At 38.0% G+C, this 20056-nt stretch overlaps 1 protein-coding gene across 1 annotated transcript; it reads left to right on the forward strand.

Annotated features, from left to right (window-relative positions):
- Positions 1–14748: 14748 nt before the first annotated feature.
- On the forward strand, positions 14749–15216 carry LOC112177887 (protein FAR1-RELATED SEQUENCE 4-like). The gene has a single exon (XM_024316128.1). The coding sequence runs from the start codon at positions 14749–14751 to the stop codon at positions 15214–15216; it is 468 nt and encodes a 155-aa protein (XP_024171896.1).
- The last annotated feature ends 4840 nt before the right edge of the window (positions 15217–20056 follow it).

Genomic DNA, 20056 nt, shown 5'->3' on the forward strand with positions numbered 1-20056 from the left:
ACCATTTCGGTATCCCAAAACAGAACCTGCACATGGTTCTTACCTTCTTCGATTTCAATTGAAACTGACCCGACCAGCAGTTTTCTCCTTCTCCAAAACTTCCAGAAATGCTGAAATCCTTAACCTCATACAATCCAATTTGAACAACAACAATTAGGGTTTTCAATCTAAATCGAAGCAGGAACCTCAACTAAGAAGAAGGGATAAAAATCCAGCTTACCAGAAGAAAAGGATAAGCTGGTGGCGCTCACGGCGGCGTCCACGGTGGAGGTGGCTCTAGTCGGAATCGGAGGTCGGGATTTGGGGGATTTTGGCGATTGACGCGACATTGGATCTATTTCTAGAGGTGGTGTCGCTCAGGCGAGGCCGAAGAACGGTGAATTGATCTCAACCGAATAAGAGATTCCGGCGGCGCTCGTGCAGCCTTGTCCGGCTTCGGTGGGTGGCGGAACTTCTGGGTTTTGCTCCTCGTTGCTTACTGAGTCAGGTGGCGACGTCATTGTGGCGAGGTGGTGGTCAGAAATCGACGGAGGAGGAAGCGTAGTGGTGTCGGGGATTTTGGTGGTCATGTGAAGAGGTTGAAGACGATGGCATTAAGTGGCGGACGATTGTTAGAATTTCAAATCCAACGTAGTTGCCCATTCGTCTGTAAGGACCCATCATAGAGTGTTGTGGCGGCGCAATTGACACATAAATGGCACACTCAAATATGCGTAAGTATGATACTTATACCCAGTCACTAGCTATAACGCAGAAGGAGATTGAGTGGCGGTGGGTCGTAGACGAATTAGCATAGTTGCATGCGATATTGCATCACCCCAAGCGAATATAAGGAGATTGGTGCTCATTACCAATGTCTTGACTACCATTGTAGTCATTTCTGTGAAACCATTTCGGTGTGTACATGGGAATATGATGTCCAACATCAGTCCCATTGCAATAAACATCGAAAGTCTTCGATGTAAACTCTCTAGCAGTGTCAAATCCAATTTGACTGAATAGGATGATTCAAGGAGTGAGCCCATTGTCATATGATATGTGCTAGGAGTGTAGCATGAGCAGCATTACAAGTGGACAATGGCACAACACGTGACCAGCGTGTTTGCGTGTCAACCAACATTATGAGATATTTAAACGTCTGCAAGTTGGTTGAATTAGTCCATAGAATCCCCATGGATTCTATGTAAGAACAGATTGAGTATTTTCATATCCTTTGCATAGGACAATCTCAGTCCTAATTTCCCTAAGGAACGGCTTTGTAAAACGAGCGAGAGGCCTTAGAATCAACCAATGAGGATTTTGGTTGGGCCTAAGCATCTGAAACGCTATTTGAAGCAAAGTTGGTGATTGCAACATCACCTGGGGCATCATCACCATGATGTATGCTATCCATGGCATCATAAATAAGGACTATGCCAGCCCTAGGCTGGTGGTGGACGACGTCGATCACACTTAGTCCAGGAATCAACTTTTGATTCATGCTTCGTTTCGCTCAAAAGAAAGGATATCCATGTGAAGTCTTTAGTAGATGGATCATCATATCATGACCAGGATGACCTATCCTGTCATGGCAAAGCCAATATGTGTCTAAATCTAAAAGATCTTCTCTCATGACTTTATGGGATTTAATAGCTCGAATAGTGACATAGATCCACTAGAGAGACACATAAACTTCTCTAAGATGCGTCTCTGTTTGCAATCTTTAGAGGTATTGCAAAGAAACTCATTTCCGTTCTCTATATGAATTTTCATATGGAATCCGTTGGCTATTCATAGGTGTGATTTGCCCTAAGAGCGTAGAGAGTTTTCGTGACAGTAATCAAGTTGCCATTTGGCAGGGGGGACTTGGGCTATTCCATGTCCTTGAATTAATACTGATGACCCAGCCATCGTAGTCACAAAGTAATATGCTTAGAATCAAAATGGAGTCATAATGAAAAGAACTTGAAATTTTATTCATAAGCCAACGGAGTACATCATTGTCTCTTAACCATTAGGAGAATCTAATCCAAATGCTAGCTAATGCAAAACAAAGGTAGTCGTTTGACTTTTTTGGTAACTCTAAAGTAAATATGACCATGTGAGTAGAGAAATGTCGGTGGAGCAAAGCACACTTAAGTATCACTAGCTTATCTCAAAACCTTCCTAGACATCATACTCATTTTGGATGAGCCTATGTGAAGAAAAACAAAACCAATGGCATTTACTACGAAGTATATGGCAATTGTTTATTGCTTCTCTTGGAAAAATAAAGACTTAAACAGAATTGGCGATCTATTGATCCCAGCTAGATTTGTAGTCTTCAACCCTTCACTTTAGATCATCTTCTTGATCCTCTTGTTCCATATAGTGAGCTTCTCTTGCTTCACAATATGCTTTGTAGGGGGTGACAATTTCTTCACGAGCTCTACAAATGTATGCCCAATGACCGGATACTCCACATCGAGAACATACATCTCTTTGCTCAGACTCCGTTGATTGAGGCGGTTTAAAAGCGTCATTTAGATGGCTCTTAGTGTTGGTGGTGCCACCAACATGGCCAGAGGCGTTGCTTCCCTCTCTCTTTCCACGTTGACCTCTTCGGTTCCGTGTTCACCTATTTTGGCAGTTATCTTCGCAAGTAGAGCGATTATATGAACCAGAATGTCCAGAAGTATCCCTAAGATTAGGGTTTCGCTCTTAGCGCCCTCTCTTAGGGGCGCGACTATAATTGGATTCCGGAATATGATCTGTTTCCACGAATCTCGAATTATAGTTCTTCACAAGGATGTTGTCATGCTTTTCAGCGACATTCAAAGTTCCAATGAGCTTATGAAACCTTGTGATTTGTCCTGCAGTAACATCGATTCGATAGTTCTTAGCAACCATCAATGCAGAGATGGGGAAGGTAGAGAGAGTCTTCTCAATCAACATTGCATTTGTGATCTCTTTACCACAGAATTTCATTAAGGATACAATGCGAAGCTCTTCCGAGTTGTAGCCAAGAACTTACTTGAAATCATAGAAGCGGAGGCTATGCCATCTCACTTCTAGGTTAGGAAGCAAGGAGTCATGGACGTAGCCAAATCTTTATTCGAGTAAGACCCACAGCCTTCTGGGGTCTTCTTCATTCATATACTCGTACTGGAGCGAATCATCCATATGACGAGTCATTAGGATGATGACTTTCGCCTTATTTGCCTCTAAGGCTGCTCTATTTGCTTCCAAAGCTTGAGCTTGCTCAACAGTTAGCACGTCCTGGCTAGGCTCGAGAATTGTATCCAGGATTCCATCGGCCTTGAGATGCTGGTGGACATTACGAACCCATCTGTGATATCCAGAGCCAATTGTTCCCAATGGAGCAAAGTCCAATTTATTCAGGTTACTGATCATCCTGAAAGATAACAAGAAAAAGGGTTAGTTTCAGAGCGGATAAAGCTACCACGAAAACATATAAAATTTCTGAGCATAATCGCTCCCAAGAAATTAGGAATTTCTGGGCGTAATTGCTTCCAAGAAATTCAATTCCAAGAGGTATTGAATTAAATCGAAACAATGACGTAAGTGGTCTATCATAAATTCTCTACAAACTCTAAGTTTAGAGATCTCAACAAGCTCCAGGCTTAGAGTGAGCACGAACCTCCACAGTTCGGCTTAATTAGGTCTCCCCTATGACGAAGAAATGGGGGTAGATGAAGGGAGTTTGCAAGTCCCCGAGAAAAAGAAGAGAAATTGAATAAAAACTCAAAACCGGGAACTTTTAGTAAAAATTACCTCGAAATAGGTCGCAGGAAAATTTGGCCGGAAAGTCACCGGCGGTGGTTGACCAGTGGGATGGACGTTGACATCTTCTGGGCCGCTGGACTTTCTGGGCTGGTCCCCCTTTTTTTTCTTTTGCAGTGGGCCGCGTCTTCTTTCTTGGGCCGATCTGTTTCCCTTTTTTTCTTCTGCCTTTGACCTAAGTGAAGGCCGCGGGGCCCCTCTATTTTTCTTTCTTTCTTTTCTACTTCTGGCGCGCCTTCCCCCTCTTCTTCTTTCTTTTCCTTTCATTTCTTCTTCTTGTGGCAGTGGGCCATGTCTGCCCCCTCTTCTTCTTTTTTTTCTTTTTTTTTCTTCTTCTTGTCGCAGTGGGCCACGTCTGCCCACTCTTCTTCTTTCTTTTCTTTTTTTTTCTCTGCCCAGCACGGGGGCTGCTCCCTTCTCCCTTTTTTCTCGAGCCTTTGACTGAGATCTCCTTCTTCCTCCTTCCTCTGTTTTTCTTTTTCTTCTGTTCTTTTCGTTGGCAAAGCAAGAGGGAGCCGCTGCTGCTGGAGACCGTTGAGGTTGCGCAAGAGAGCTAGGTGGGATAGAGGTGCAATTAACTGGCCGGTAACTGGGCTCCTGAGATCGAAGGCTTCGAGTTGTGCGGCGGAGGTTGCTAAGGTTTGAAGGCTATAATATTAGGGTTTCAAGGTTAGGGCTTCTTACTGATAACGTATTTAAGGAAACCAAAATTGGGAGAGAATTGAGTCATGCTTTCATTGATAATAAGGGTCTCTTTATATAGAGGATTACAAGACATAGAATTAGAGTTGTACAAGGAAAGATAATCGTATAATTAATCAGATAGCTGTGAATATCTCCGAGAGTATCTATAATTCATAACCCTATTACAACTAGGTCAAGTAACCTAGAGTTTGGGTCAGACACATTGTCTGGATTTACTTGAATATATAGCACATTTTTAGTTGGTGTGGATCATTATTATATGAACGTGTTAAATTAATATTAAATTAATACTAAAAGATGTTCAAAAACCATGTTCTTAATATTATCTATATACTAATAAGATGTATCAAACATTCAAATCTCCAGATAAGTAATCTCTTACAATCAATTTTCAGTAAATTTTCTCTTTTCAATGTTACATAAAAAAATAGAGGTTAAATTTTATTTTTCTTTCGACATGAGAAGTGTCAAATGCGAGGACTATGTAAAGCATACTTTTGTTTGAGATTGACCACACTCTATAAATTTTTAGATTTTCTAATCGAAATGAACTTAAACCGAGTTTCTCGCTGACAATACAGATGGAATAACTAAAATTATGTGCTACGCAACGTGAAAGACTTTAGAAACTCGATTTCTTTTAGGGAAGACATCTTTGCGTGTTGAAAAGTCTTAATAAAAATCATTATAACAGTCAAAAAAAGAAGATTGATATATAGACACTTAGACAGGAATGAAAGATCAGAAAGAGAGTGCACGTACAACGCAATATTAGACGAAGTTTGTTTCTAAATTTACACCTGATTTAGGGGATGTCAGATCTTTCTATATAGAAGGCAAGTCGCTTAGGTTTGGAAAGGCCTAATTGATCAGCTTTTAACATTTGAGCAACCGATGACATGGTTGGCCTATTTTAGTGGGAAAGCTGGTGGAGTTTAGGGTTGAGGTTGGAATGGGAGGTTGAGTTTGTGGTGAAGACGGTGGTGTTTGGGCAGATATGGGTGAGTTAGTCAGCTTTTGTGGTGGGAAAGCCGAGCAAGGTAACTATTAAGAGAAGAAGAAGGTTCACTTCTGCCATACTTACCTCAACAACTAGCTACCAACTCCCTAAAAGTCATGCCAGCTTGTACATCAATGACTTGTTATTAATTTCCCATAAAAGTATTTGCCTGTTGAAAAGTATCTCTGTTCTAAATCGATAGTCAAATTCATTGAAAAAAAAAAGACTGAAATCAGAGGAATGAAGGATGGAAACTGAACTGACCAATATGATGAGGCAATGACAATGCCAGGTATACGTCCAGGCCAAAACCAAGGGCTCCATGAATGAATGAACTGCCACAACTGTCATCTAACTCAGCGTGGGATATCGTCAGAAATAGTCAAAACATTGACAAAGCAACTAGGTAAATCCCCTGATGTATGGCAGTGATCATTGATAGATCTTCCTCTAAGTATACACCAAATATGTGTTTGGCCCAAACTCTAATTATTTGTTTCAGTTGTTATAGTGTACAATCTTCTAAATATCCCCAACGCCAGCGCACATCTTCTGCCTAGCCTCCAGCGACCAAGACAGACCACCGACCAGCATTTTTCGGCCAACTTCCGAAAGCCTTTTCTCTAGGTAATTTTTCAATTGAAGTTCCCGCAGTGAACATGATCGAGAGTTTAGTTTCATTCGAAAACATGTGGCAGCTTCTTGCAAATGAATCTATTTTATTTAGTTATTCAGTTAAAACAATGAGTCGTTATTGTTGCAGATAGCAACAACCATTTCATCCAACATGCGTATTTTTGAGGCAGAAAGCCATCCTTTCAACCAGCCAACCTTGAACACAATACTAACTTCGGCCAGGTTTTTCCATCAATCTTCTGGCCCTTGCTTAATTCCTTGTTCCGTAAACCGGTCGCTAGTTGATCTGATCATTTTATCTAGTTTTTGTACTTTCTTTTTCTCTGGGAACTTGCAACCTCCGTTCTTCTACCTCCCACTTTCTTTTCACGTGGGATTCTTAAGTCAAACTATGGGAGTTCGTGCTATCACTGAACGAGGAGTTTGTTGAGAGTTTTTAACAATCGACCTCTACATCATTGTTTCGATCTAATCCAATATCACTTAGAATTAATCAAATTTCTTGGGAGGGATTACGCCAAAAAATTCATATTGTTTTTGTGGTAGCTTTTTCACTGAAACTAACCCCTTTCCTTGTTCTTTTTTAGGATGAGTAACCTGAATAAGCTGAACTTTGCTCCATTGGGGAGAAAGGGCATGGGATATCACAAGTGTGTTCATGATGTCCGCCTACATCTCAAGGCCCAAGGGATCCTAACAACGATCCAAGAACCTAGCACTGATGTGCTCACCAAAGCTGCTGCTAATGCTTTGGACGCGAATAAAGCTAAAGCCATCATCATAAGGGATGAATCTCTTCAGTTCGAGTATTTGAATAAAGAAGATCTCAGAAGGTTGTGGGTCTCACTCAAAGAGCGCTTTTGGAATGTTCGTAACTCCCTACTTCTAGACTTAGAAATGAGATGGCATAATCTTCGCTTTTGTGAATTCAAGCATGTACTTGATTACAATTCTGAAGCATTCCTCATCAAATCTTTAATGGAGTTCAGTGGTAAAGACATCACAAATACTATGCTGATTGAGAGGATTTCTCCACCTTTCTCGTCTCTACAATGTTAGTTGCTAACAACTATCGCATTGAAGTGAATGCGAGATGGATCACAAAGTTTCACGAGCTTATTGGAGCCATGTCTATTGCTGAAAAGCATGACAACATCCTTGTACGTGAAGAACTATAATTTGAAAATCGTGAGAACTAAAGCTGTTCTGGAGTCCAATTATAGTGGCCCCCCTAAGGGAGGATGCCGCGAGTGAAACCCTAAATCTAGGGATAATTCTAGACGTTTTGGTTCATATAATCGCTCTGCTCAGGAAGGTAACCGCCAAAATAAGAGGACACTGAATCGAGCAGTTAATCGTGGCAAGAGAGAGGGTGGAAACACCACAACCATGTTAGTAGCACCACCAGCGCTAAGAGTTGTCATAATCGCATCAATACTTTTACTTTCATTTTACGACCGAACTCCCATAGATATGCTTGTATTATTGAAAAGCCTTCAAGTTCCCTGACCACACTTGGCTACTGAAGATGGTAACAATAGTGTAATACCCAAGAAATTCATATTAATTTATTAGAATTTCCTATAATTAATAAAGTGTTCGTTAGTACAATTTCGTGGTTCGAGGATGGAGCGGAAGTGTTTCGGATGAATAATTACTCAAAACATTTTATTTTTGAGGGGTCAAAATGTTGACTTTTTATTCGTTGAGTTTCTTAGAAAACTTTCTTCATAAAAGTCGTAAAGCGCGTCGCTATGAATTTGTGGACATGCGGAACATGAAAATCGGAGTTCGTAACTTCGTATGAAGAAGTTACGGCCAACGGAAAAAGTTTCCAATTTTGGATAAATAGAAGAAAAAAAATCAGAAAAATATGAAAAAACCTAGGTTTCCACTTTCGAAAACCCCAAGTTCTCTCTCTCTCCCCACCGCCGACCCGAGTTCTATTTCATTTTACGGCGATATCTTCACCATCCGGCCACGTATTGGGGCATCACCGATGTCGTTGGAAAGCTCTCTTCCCCCTCTTCAAGTCTATGGTGCCTCAGTGGCACGATTTGAGCCGTAGAAGGTGCAGTAAGGCAGAGAAGGCAGTGGCAGTGCCATTTCAGACCCGTTGTGATTTCATCGTGTTCCGGCCACCTCTGACGGCAATTCTTGGAAAATTTTAAAGCCAATGAGACGCTGATCAATCTCTCCAAGTGGCTAGAACCAATTTGCAGCGAGGAAGGAGAATCGAACATATTGAGATTTTAGGGTTTCACCGTGTTCTTGAATTTTCGAGGCAAATTTCAACCAAATGGCTTAGATTCTGACTTTGTGCTAGTTGAGACTATTGTTGTGCTTGTTGAGATGAACATTTTGGCATAGGTTTCATGATTGGCAGGTTGTCTGCGGCGCGCCAGGCCAGTTTTTGGGTTTTTGTTTTCGTGGTTGCCTTCTACTCGTCAATATGAGCATGTTGATATATTACAGGATCATGTTGTGATCATTTGAGAAACGTTAGGTTTTTTTAATTTTCTCGATTTGCTATCCGTGAGGATCCGACTGTTGGATCATCATATAATTTTGTGAAATTGATCCTAGAAGTGTTTCGGAGACCTTGGGAGGTCTCGGAGGAAGTTTCGTCTTGTTGGACGTAGTCTTTGGTTTTTAGTTCGCGTGTTTTGAACTTTAAATGCTTGTGTATGTTGTATCGTATTGAGTGTGACTTGTTGTGACTAGGTGTGATGAGGTTGTTGAGAGGAGTATGATAGTTCGAGCTTTATCACGTGTGGTGTGTGAAGACGCAGCGGGATTTAGGGGTGAGTAAATCTTACGAGGTTCATTTATGAATGGAGTTACTTTATTATTTGAAATTATTTGTTAAATTGTGAAATCGTTTTCGAAAATAAATATTTGTTTTAAATTATATGAACTTGATCGTCTACAGTTCACAGGTAAGTAAAATGAAGTTTTAAATTAAAAATAATTTTCACGGGTTTTGTAGTTGTGAACTATAGTTAGTATTAGTGGCATCCTTGAGTGGATGACTACGTATATATATAATTACATGAAATATATATATATATATATATATATATATATATATCTTGGTGGAATTGTGTGTGTAGTTCACAATTGTTGTGCAATGTGATGTTGAAGAAAATAAATGATTTTGTAAAGAAAAGACGGTTTTGTCGTCTTTGAGTTTTGAAAGAAGTATGTATGATTTTGGTGATGTTGAGAAAACAATATTTGGAAAATGATTTCATTATTGTTTTGAGGTTGTTGGAGATGAGGAAACAATATTTGGAAAATGATTTCGTTATTGTTTTGAGGTTGTTGGAGATGATGAAACAATATCATGTGACAACCTGTGTCATGACCTATGTGATGATTTCATGTAAATCATGTGGGTTGTTGTTGAGTGATTGATGTTGTGGTGATTGGTGTTATTAATGGATGATTGCGTATTGTTTTCTAGTTTTTTTCTATTATTGAATTGCTTGTTTTCTTTCGTAATCTCCTAAACTAAATTATATACAGGGATTACTATTTTTTGAATTGATTGGTTTTAAGGATAAATTTCAGTTTAGTACCCTGTATTTTGGGGGTAACATCATGTCAATCCCTGCTCTTTCAATTTAATCAGCAACACCCCTGTGCTTTCAATTTCAATCAGCCGTGCCCAAAATTTGCTGTTCCGTCCAATTTAAACGTTAACTTTGACTGGATTGACAAAGTAAAATTTGGACGGAACAGTAAAATTTGGGCACGGCTGATTGAAATTGAAAGCACAGGGGTGTTGCTGATCAAATTGAAAGAGCAGGGACTGACATGATGTTACCCCCAAACCACAGGGTACTAAACTAAAATTAATCCTTGGTTTTAATGTAATCTCTTAAACTAAACTATATGTAGGGATTACTATGATTTCTAAAGGAGATATTTCTACATCTTTTAATATCTCCTAAGTTCTAACATATACTATGTGGTGGTTCAGATGATCCAGACATTCATTGATCCTGAAATAGAATAAAGAATAAAGTTAGTAAGATATAAACAAGACGTGGACCAAGGTACACACATCAAAAACGTCACATATACATGTATAAACCCAAGTCAACGAAATTTTTATAGTGGTTAGTTACAATCTTCTACAACTTTCGAATTAACCAACTTTAATAAGAGATTTGCAAGTCAAAGTTTGGACGTGCGGCCCAGAGATTCTAATGTTAATACAAGTCTTCCTCCCTTTATCTTTTGGTAACTCTTTTGGCACAGAGCCAGGTAGTAGAGGAACGATTTTGGCGGAGCTACTCCCACATAGTGGTTTTGGCCCTCTTGTAAGCACTTCTCGTATCCAATCAACCTAGACACCCTGTGTTACTAAGGTGCGCCGCAGAGATAAAAGCAGTTGCTTGACAAGTATTAATAAAAGAACTCTCACCTGTTCCGTTATGACTCACATCCTTCTTACCAAAACCAATTCTTTCGAAAATTGTCTAAGTGTATGACTTCAATAAGACATAATGAACCATTGTTTTGGACGTGCGGCCCAAGTCCTTGCCTCCACACATATTTCTTCTCAAATCCTTTAGGCAACCTTACTGAAATGGCCAGTGCAGGGGAGGACGAACACGAGAGGTAGAAACCATTTTGGCACAAGCTACTCCCACATAGTGGTTTAGGCTCATTTGATTGCGCTTCTGGATTCAAAACCCATCATGGACGTTGTCCCCTTCCTAGTCACCATTTCACATAGGCTATACTTACTTAGATAAGAAAAGGCCTAAGTGTAAGACATTTTTTAAGTGTTAATAAAAGCCGCCCTCAACCTTAAAAGACCTGAATCAGGTGCTAATAAGGGGTTAAGGCTAATATTAACAAATGAGACTTCACCTATTCCATAATAGTTCAAAATCTCTTACCAAAATCATACCTTAGTGGCGTTTTTTATCACATGAAGACTTTTCAATCCCCGGCAACGGCGCCAAAAATTGATACGTGCAAAAGCATTCGCCAATTTAAACCCTGAAAAATATCATCGTTAGTATAGATCAAATAGGGTATCGTTCAAAACCGGGGATTGAGGGTGCTAACATGTGAGAAATAAATTAATAAAACAATACACAAGTTACGAAAAATACAAGAACATTTACAAGTTCACACGAAAATTAGAGAGAATAAGAGAGACATACATTTAACACAAAGTTAGAGAACAAAGAATGAAGAAACAATCGAAAATCACAAGTATATATATACATAGAGTTCGAAACCAACAAAGAATTTAAGTTAGAAAAGGTTTTGGAAATCCTACTCCTACTTAAATACATTTTACAAGTCCATATCATATTAGAAATCCATATACAACAAGGATTACTAGCTATATACTAATTAGTATTACTTAATCATTAAGAAAACAAATTAAAGACCAAGTCAAACAAGGAATCCTAAGTCAAAACTAACTCTAACTACTTTCCCTAAAATTTAGGAACAAACACATAACAAACTCCTAAAAACCACCAAATTAATTCCTAGAAAACACTAACACATAGACACTATTCATGAATTTTTAAAAACATTTTTTTGACTAATTTTTTTAAATTATTTACATGAACATGCTACCTAAAATTCTAAGTTAATTTTATTTATTTACACAAACAAGAAAACATAAAGATAGGGGGGTTTTGAAGATTGAATTGTAAATTTTCAGAAAACAAATAAAGATTAAAAATCGTTTCTATACAAAGGTGGGAAAAGAAGAATTTTTTGGAAAACAATTCATCAAGGACCATTCAAGAACAACATATTCATGCATCCCTTAATCTTATTTATTACCAAGAACGCCATCAACCAAGACACAAAGATCAAAGCAACCAATGTCCCTTTTAACTCTCTTTCTTATGTTAGTCGAAATAGCAAAGCACCAAATCAATTATACGTTGAAAATTCGTTTTCAAATCATTAAGTTTAAGAAAGAATTGATGAACATGCGAATCCAAGCATGTTAAAACTATTCAACACATGCATAATCTGATTTCGACTCAAAGCAAGCCTTTACTACTTTTTCAAATTAGGTTTCACATGCAAAGCATCAAACCTAATTACTAGCAAGTTACATGCAATTCATCCTATTATGTTTGTCAGACCAAGTGAATCGTTAACATGTAATGAAGCACAAAATTCAGATTATCATTCTATCAATTCGGCAATCAACAAAGATCAAGAACACATAAACACATTAAACATCAAAAGCACATCAAAATCGCATCCAAAAACAGGTTTGTCACATCATAGTTTCAGTTTACACAACAGAAATTCCAAAGCAGAAATTCTAACTACAAACAAGCCACAACCGTGAAAATACATGAAAAGATGATGGTATGAACAACCCTTGATCACGTCCCAAGGTCCAAAGCAGCTCCAAGGTGGTGCACAAGTGTTGATCATGGCTATGCTCCTTGAAGATTGCGAAAACCTGAAAACTAGAGAGAACAAGTCATAAATCGAAATTGTGGAGAAAATTCTGAACCTTGAAACGTCAAATACACTAGGTATATATAGGAGAACGTCTCAAGGTACTCCCAATTCGTTTCTACTTGACTTCTCTTAGTTCGTGTTGATCTAGGACTTCTTTGACACAAAACAGATTTCCCATAGGATTGACCTCAGTGTACTAAAATGGTCATAACTTTCTCTAGAAAATAGCTATCGAAGAACCGTAAAAATCTCTGGAAACTAGACATCCGTAGCTTTCCAACCATATAAAGATCATAATTTTCTGAGCTCTGAGCGATTTATGCACTCCATTGAAATTGACTGATCTGCACAAGCAGTAATCCGAATCTGTAATGGATTTGACTTTTAATGCACAAGTTGAGTCCAATTCGATTTTCCTTCACATCACATGCCTCTCACATGTCTTCCACGCCTATTCTGAAGTAGAAAAGTGAAGAACCTTCAAGAACTTTCAAGATTATCACGGCAATTCCAATCCTTACTCAACCAGAAATCCAAACTCCACATTGGTTTGCAGTTCGAATTCCTTGAGACTTCCTCCTCATGTGCACGTCATATGATCTTCTTGAGACTTCTAGATATTTCATGAACGTTCCAAAGTACTCCTAGTGCGAGTAGAACTCCATATGCAAGTAGGTTTCCTAGTTGAATACAAACTTCTTTTCTGCAATACTTCTACACTCTTCCGGAACCTTCTTGAGTAATCCTTATCTAACAGGGACTCCTTGTCACACTAATATTCCTTATCTGAGTAGAATTGGGTTTCCTTCTCCAAGAAGAACTTCTAATTTCCGCGACTTAAGAGTTTGAATCCAAGTCAGCTTCTGATTCCTACTCCAACTAGGATTCCTTTTCCTAGTCAAACTGGGAGAACTTCCATTTCTTCATTTTCTTTCCATTTCTGCGCCACTTATGCTTCCTTTGCCATTTTTGGACTTTGAGACTCCATTTACACCTGCAAAACACTAACTAAGTTAAATTGATCAAGTTAAAGGAAATAACTTAGCAAAATATAGGGTTTAAACATTATAAACGTCGCATTTTATGCTCCTATCACCTCTAGTTTTTAGGTTTTCACAACCTTCAAGGAGCTTTGCCATGCCATTCTCTTCCATTGATGTGATCTTCACTTGTTGCGACTGTGTCTACATTCCATCACGACTTATTGAAGATGCATAAGTTTTGAACACAGGTACGTACGTAGGAGTAAATTTTATAGTTGTCTATTGTTTCCTTTGTGAAGTTGTCATCTCCTTTCTAACATCATATGTTCATAGCGTTGTTCACAGACCCATGTCATTATAATTGACTGCTGTGCCGAAGGCTATTTCATTTGCTAACGATTATTGACCACTTCTTGGTAATGTGGACTAGAATTTCATATGCATAATTGGGTAATACGGACTGCATTGAATGATGAATTGAAACTGCATAGGCGTCACCCCTAATTTTTTATATTGGGCAATGTCAGATTATTCCACGGCTTCATATTTATTCATACATTGTTTTAGCGAATGTAAGTGTGATTGTTGGTTATTTGTTCTAATTGTTAGTTGCAAAACCCCAAGAAAGGGAGTTTGATATAGACGACTACGAACAAGACCACGCTAATTATCATGTGTTGGGTGAAGATGGAAACTGTAATAGCAGGGTGGAGGACTACATTAATTTGATGGGTTATCGTATTAGAAGTTGCAGAACGTAGACATGGTTGGCAAATCTTTCACTACTCTGGAAGAAGCTGATATGTTTTTTATTACGATTATGCTCACACCATTGGGTTTAGTGTTCGGAAGGATGTAATGCGAAAGTCGACAAAGAACGAGGTCATTTCAGAGAGGCAATAGTGTTGTTCTGGCAAGGAAAAAAGACGGAAGCAGCAGAACAATGTTACCGTACCACTAAAGCGCAGTCCCTCAAAGACCACCCAAACTGAGTGTCTTGTTTGGCTCCGTGTGGTATACTGTCCCCTAATGATGAGATACAAAGTCACAAGGTTCGAAGCAGAACACAATCACAAGTTGATACCAAAAACATATTCCCATTTGTTGCGGTCACGTGGTAATTGTAAGTTGTCATATGTGGCCTATGTAATGGCCCTTTGAAATGTATGCGTTCGAACATGCCACACTTACGAATATATGGTGGACCAAGCAGAGGGTTATGTGAATGTTGGATTTAGGGGAAAGGATCTGTACAATAAGCTGGACGCCACACGTAGGGAAATTATGTTTGAGGGCGACACTAGAGCTGCTCTTGCATGCTTGAATGGCAAAGGTGATAGGGATCAGAGGTTCTTCTGCAAATTTAGTGCTGATGAGGAGAACTGCTTGTGCAACCTTTTTTGGAGAGACTCCACAACCTTGATTAAGTATGGTTGTTTTGGAGATGTGTTTTTATTCGACAACACATACAACACAAATTGTTATGAGAAGCCGCTGGTTCTGTTTGTCGGATGTAGCAACCACCTCACCAGCGTTGTTTTTGGATGTGCTCTATTGATGGACGAGAATATTAAGTCATATACATGGGTGTTAGGGACCTTCCTGTCATCCATGGATGGGAAGAAACCAAAATCAGTCCTAGCTAATGGTGATCAGGCAATGTGATCTGCATTAGACAAGGTCCTACCCAAATGTCCCCACCGCTTATGTTCTTGGCACATCAGCAAGAATGTTACTGCCAACAATAAATGCCCCAAACTTTCAAAATCATTTCGGAGGTTGATGTGGGATCAACTAACTCCGGACCAGTTTGAGAAAAGGTGGGCTAGCATGATAAAGGAACATTCTTCTTCAAATGTTGGTTGGTTTGCCTCAATGTATGACAAGCGTGAAAGATGGGCAGAAACATATTGTCGAGGTTTTTTTTTTTGCTAAAATGAGGAGCACCCAACGTTGTAAGGACATGAATAGGTATGTGAAGGATTACTTGAAGCGAGGAATAAAGTTGGTAGAGTTGGTGCCAGCCATTTGTAGATCAACACATTGCAGGCTTAGAAACAGGTTGAAGGAGTTGGATTATGACTCTATCAATTTAAGCCATGTGCTGGCCAAGCAGCTGAGGGAGTTGGAGGAGCATGCTGCCAAGTGCCAACCGTTATAGTGACAATGTATTCTATCTTGTAAGGAAAGAAATTAAAAGAGTTGGAGGGCTGGTTATAGAGAAATCTGTTTAACGTCACGGCAGTCGTATCTATTCTATCTCGAAGCACAGCAGGCCTAACCGGAAATACACTGTACTGTACTTCCACGATGACAAAGATGGACCAATAAAGTGTTCCTGTAGGAAGATCGATTATGATGGCATCCCATGCATGTTGTTATGTCATGACACGTTCATGACATGATAAACATAAAAGTTCTGATCTTGTTTAGAATAAATAGAGTTTATGTATTGAAGGAGCTATGGTAGCTTTGTGTTTTTTGTTTGTTTTTCTCATTCTCTAGAAAACAAATTGTAATGAATATTATTTTATGAGCCTAGTCTTTGGTTTTGCTCATGATAGTAGAATTAAGGAGGGAATCAAAGAAACCAGCAAGGGAAAAAACAAACCTCCTTAAAAGAATTTTAAGAAGGGTAAAAAATTACATGCTTGAGTATGACCCAAGGTGAAAATAGGCAATAGCTTAGAACTAATTAAGCTGCCTAGTGTCTATAATATAACATAATCAGACAAAATTGTTCATAGCTTGTCTTGTGCCAAATCCTCTTATGCTTCATGGCTCTACCTGTAGGAGTTGAACTTTATAGAGAAGATTAACTACTTATAAGAGCTTTGCTAGCATCAATGGATGATTGACAACTGTTGACTAATATGGTAAAAAAAGATTTGTCAGCTCGTAAAAACTCGAATTTGAATGGTAGACTTGAAGGTATAAAAGGAAAAATACAAGATTAATAATACTGTTAGCATTGTAAACCCCAAGATAACTCTTGGATGGAGCTCAGAGGCGCATTAAGCAAGGTCGTCCTCAAAATTAGCAATGGAGCTTCCAATTAATTAGGTCATTAGTATGGGAAACTAGTGCTCAATGAGTTGTGCTTGTCTGTGAAATGTTTGTTACAAATTCACATTTACTATATACTAAAGCGCTTGCACTATTCATTTTACTGTTTATCTTGGGGTGAGAAATGACTCTTTTGCCCTCTGTTTTCCCTCAACTTACGGTGTTGCCATCGTCCTACAAATATCTGTTTTCAGTTGTTCGGAAGCCTCTACTTACTCCGACCTCAACCTTGGACTGTATCTCTTTCTTCGGGAAGCATCTGTTTACACCGACCTCTACTGTTACACCCAAATCGTTGATCCCAATCGTGCCACTACTGATTCCTCCATGTCTTCTACAGCCATATAAACGACATTCAGAGAGTTAGGTTCGTTGCTTTTCGTCTGTGATTTGGATTTGCTTTCTTTCTTTCTGCTCATAATCTCCTCTAATTTCAAGTACCCAATACAATTTCTTTAGGAATTCACTCTTTGTGGCCCTATACTATCAGTTTTGAACAAGCGAACTCATCTTCGGGTTTGTTTTGGCTTATTCAGTGCATTGTCCATGCACAATTTCTCATTCTCTCTGATCTTATTCCCGGACAGTGAAAAGCAGAAAGAAAGCGGCCGAGAGAAAAAGAGAAAGAGAGGATACGTATCGGTGCAACCCAGTTACAACTGATTGTTACATCAATGTTTTCCTCCATGATCGAGAGATAGAGTCGTCGTTTGGAGGAGTTTTGATGGTGCAACCTAGGTATTATTGTAGGCTCTTTCTCACCAATTTCTTTTTTGGGGGTTTTTATAATTTTTTTTTTTTTTTTTTGGCATCAGACGGAGCTTTGTTGCTTGCGATTTGTGAATTTGGATTTTGATCAAGGTAATTGTGGTCAGATCATCGATGCTTTGCTTTTGTTCCTTTTCTCTAGTTGCTTTTGATTAGGGTAATTAGGTGGGCGGGTTATGGGTTTTTACTTTATGCATGTTATTTTTTTGTGCAGGAATAGATTCGGCAAAGAAGACCTCATTTGGTAAGTGTTCTTGCTGTCTAGACTTTTGTTGAATTTAGCATGAGAATTGTCGGAGAAATCATGCTCAAGTTTAAATCTTTAGAAATTTTTTGATAAGGTTTGTTTTTCTGAGAACTCTAGAGGATTAATTTCTTTGAAGTTGTAAGTTTTGAACTTTTTAGTACAATTTTAAAGCCATGGCCACAGAGTAGAGTAGAAAACTAAAATGAGCTGGTCTGCTGGTGTGAGATTATATGCTGTTGAGGAACTCTTCTTATGCTTAAAAGATGGTATATGAAACAGGGTTATTGCTCTATGGGTTTGACGATCTCACAAATCAATCTTTACCTTTGAAGTATTTTAATTAAATTAAGTCTGGATTTTCTAGAGTTATCTGTATGGGATTTTGTATCTATTCAGAAAAGAATCATAAGCACTTACTAATCCAATTCATAGAAGCTTTGAAGCTTACTGCACCTTTGTTTTGTTCAGTTTCCATTTCTTTGAAAATACATTGACTACAAATGAATCTGTAACTTGATGACTCCATCTGTGTTTGTTTGTCTAAATTCTGTGCTGCAATGTATAGATCTTCACAACCTCGACCATGTGCTTAAGAAGTGTATACTGATACTCATTCTTGATTTGATTTTCTGAGTTCTGCTAATCTTTGGCAACTGATTTATGTAGAAGAATTGAAATAGAGAAAGACTTGCAGCGTATGAATTTGGTGATTATTCAACATTTAGAGGTCCAACGGATCCATGTTTTATTACTGATTTAGAAATCAATTTGCTGTCTTTGAATTCTATTTAACAGTTAATCTTAATTCATAACCAGTAGAGAAATTGGACTTATTACAAATTTAAACGGTTTATTTTTGTATCTAGGACTAATTAAGCTTATGCTTTATCTACTGTTTGGCTAACTTTGAAGAATCAATTTTTGTCAATTTTGATGAGATTTGATTAAATGGATCAAATATTTTTGTATGTTTGATATGGTTATTAGTTCATGATCATCGTGAAACAAGTAGCATATTGTTTTCTTTGTTGTTTGAATATAGCAGTACGTATGTCCTTCTGAAGGGAGAGCACATATAACTTTAATATATTTGGGGGTAGGGGGCTTGGGATTTTAACACTACCAGTTGAGAACTGAATGTGGTAACAGCGATGGGTAGGGTTCTTATAGCAGTTGAGTATGGATATTTTGTATGCCTAATGTTTTTCATAGAATTCTTTTCTCTTATGGAATTTGATCCATAATGTGGATAATCATATGCTTTTCAAAGCTGTGTTGCCCTTTTTTTAAACTCCCTTGTGATACTTATATATGCAGTCATTATATCCTCATTATATGTTTAAGAGTGTTCTGGTAATTTGAAAAACTACAAAAGTAGCTTTTGGGTGTTCGGACATTATTTTTTTTTACTGTTTATCTATATCTGTTTCAAATTGCATTTTTGTGCAGATAGTATACACACATAATACCTTGGTTGTGGACCCAATTCTGTTGTTAATTCTTAGAGATATATGTATGATCATTGATCAATGTAATTTACCATTGTATATTTTGCTTTCTGCGGAAAGGAACATTGGCCAAAACTGGAAAGAAGCTGTTCTGTCACAAAAAAAATTATTTGTTTATTTATTTATTTATTTTGGTGGAGAATTAAATGTAGTATGGTGGTCCTATGCACCCCTATGGCAGGATGTATGGAAGTTTGGATTTTGTATATATGAATTCTATAGTATGTTCACCACTTCACCTGATGGCTTTCATAAGTTTGGAAGATCTTTCTTCATGAATATAAGAATTTATCGAATAAGGGTTTCCATAGAGTGGTTGATTGTAGTGTAGTTTATAATATTAATGCTCTATCATGTTTGTGAGAAATAGTGACCACAAAAAGTTTCACGAAAAGAGTAGGTTCGTGTTTGCTGTGTGTGATTTTTTCATTGCTAAGTTCAGCATTATGGTTTATTTTTTGTTAATCTCTTTAAGCTAAAGGATGGAATTTTGTATTTGTAATTCAGATTAGTTATTAACATATTACATTGTGCAATCTTAATCTGCAGTGGGGTTATGGAATGGGCGGTAGGAGAGGATCAACAGCATATTGGAGGTACAGGTCATACTAGAGATGTCTCTGAATTTGTATTAGATCTTTTGTAATGTCAAGAGAGTGCCATGCAGGGTTAATTGAATTGTGTAAGAATAAGAATTCTATCCTTGGGTTACTTCCTTAATTATATCTTTCTTCATGTTCTAAAATTCTTCATTTCAAACAATTCCAATTGTTATTAAAATACAAGAATATATCAAAATTGTAATATAGATCAATATTTTCACAACTATATTACACATTTTAGTCTTTATTTTTATTTTTTATTTTTATCAAAAACAACCTAACGAAAATGCATTACTATAATTGGATCGATTGAC

This window comes from Rosa chinensis, chromosome 7 (genome assembly GCF_002994745.2).
Source record: "Rosa chinensis cultivar Old Blush chromosome 7, RchiOBHm-V2, whole genome shotgun sequence".
Classification (NCBI taxonomy): domain Eukaryota; kingdom Viridiplantae; phylum Streptophyta; class Magnoliopsida; order Rosales; family Rosaceae; genus Rosa; species Rosa chinensis.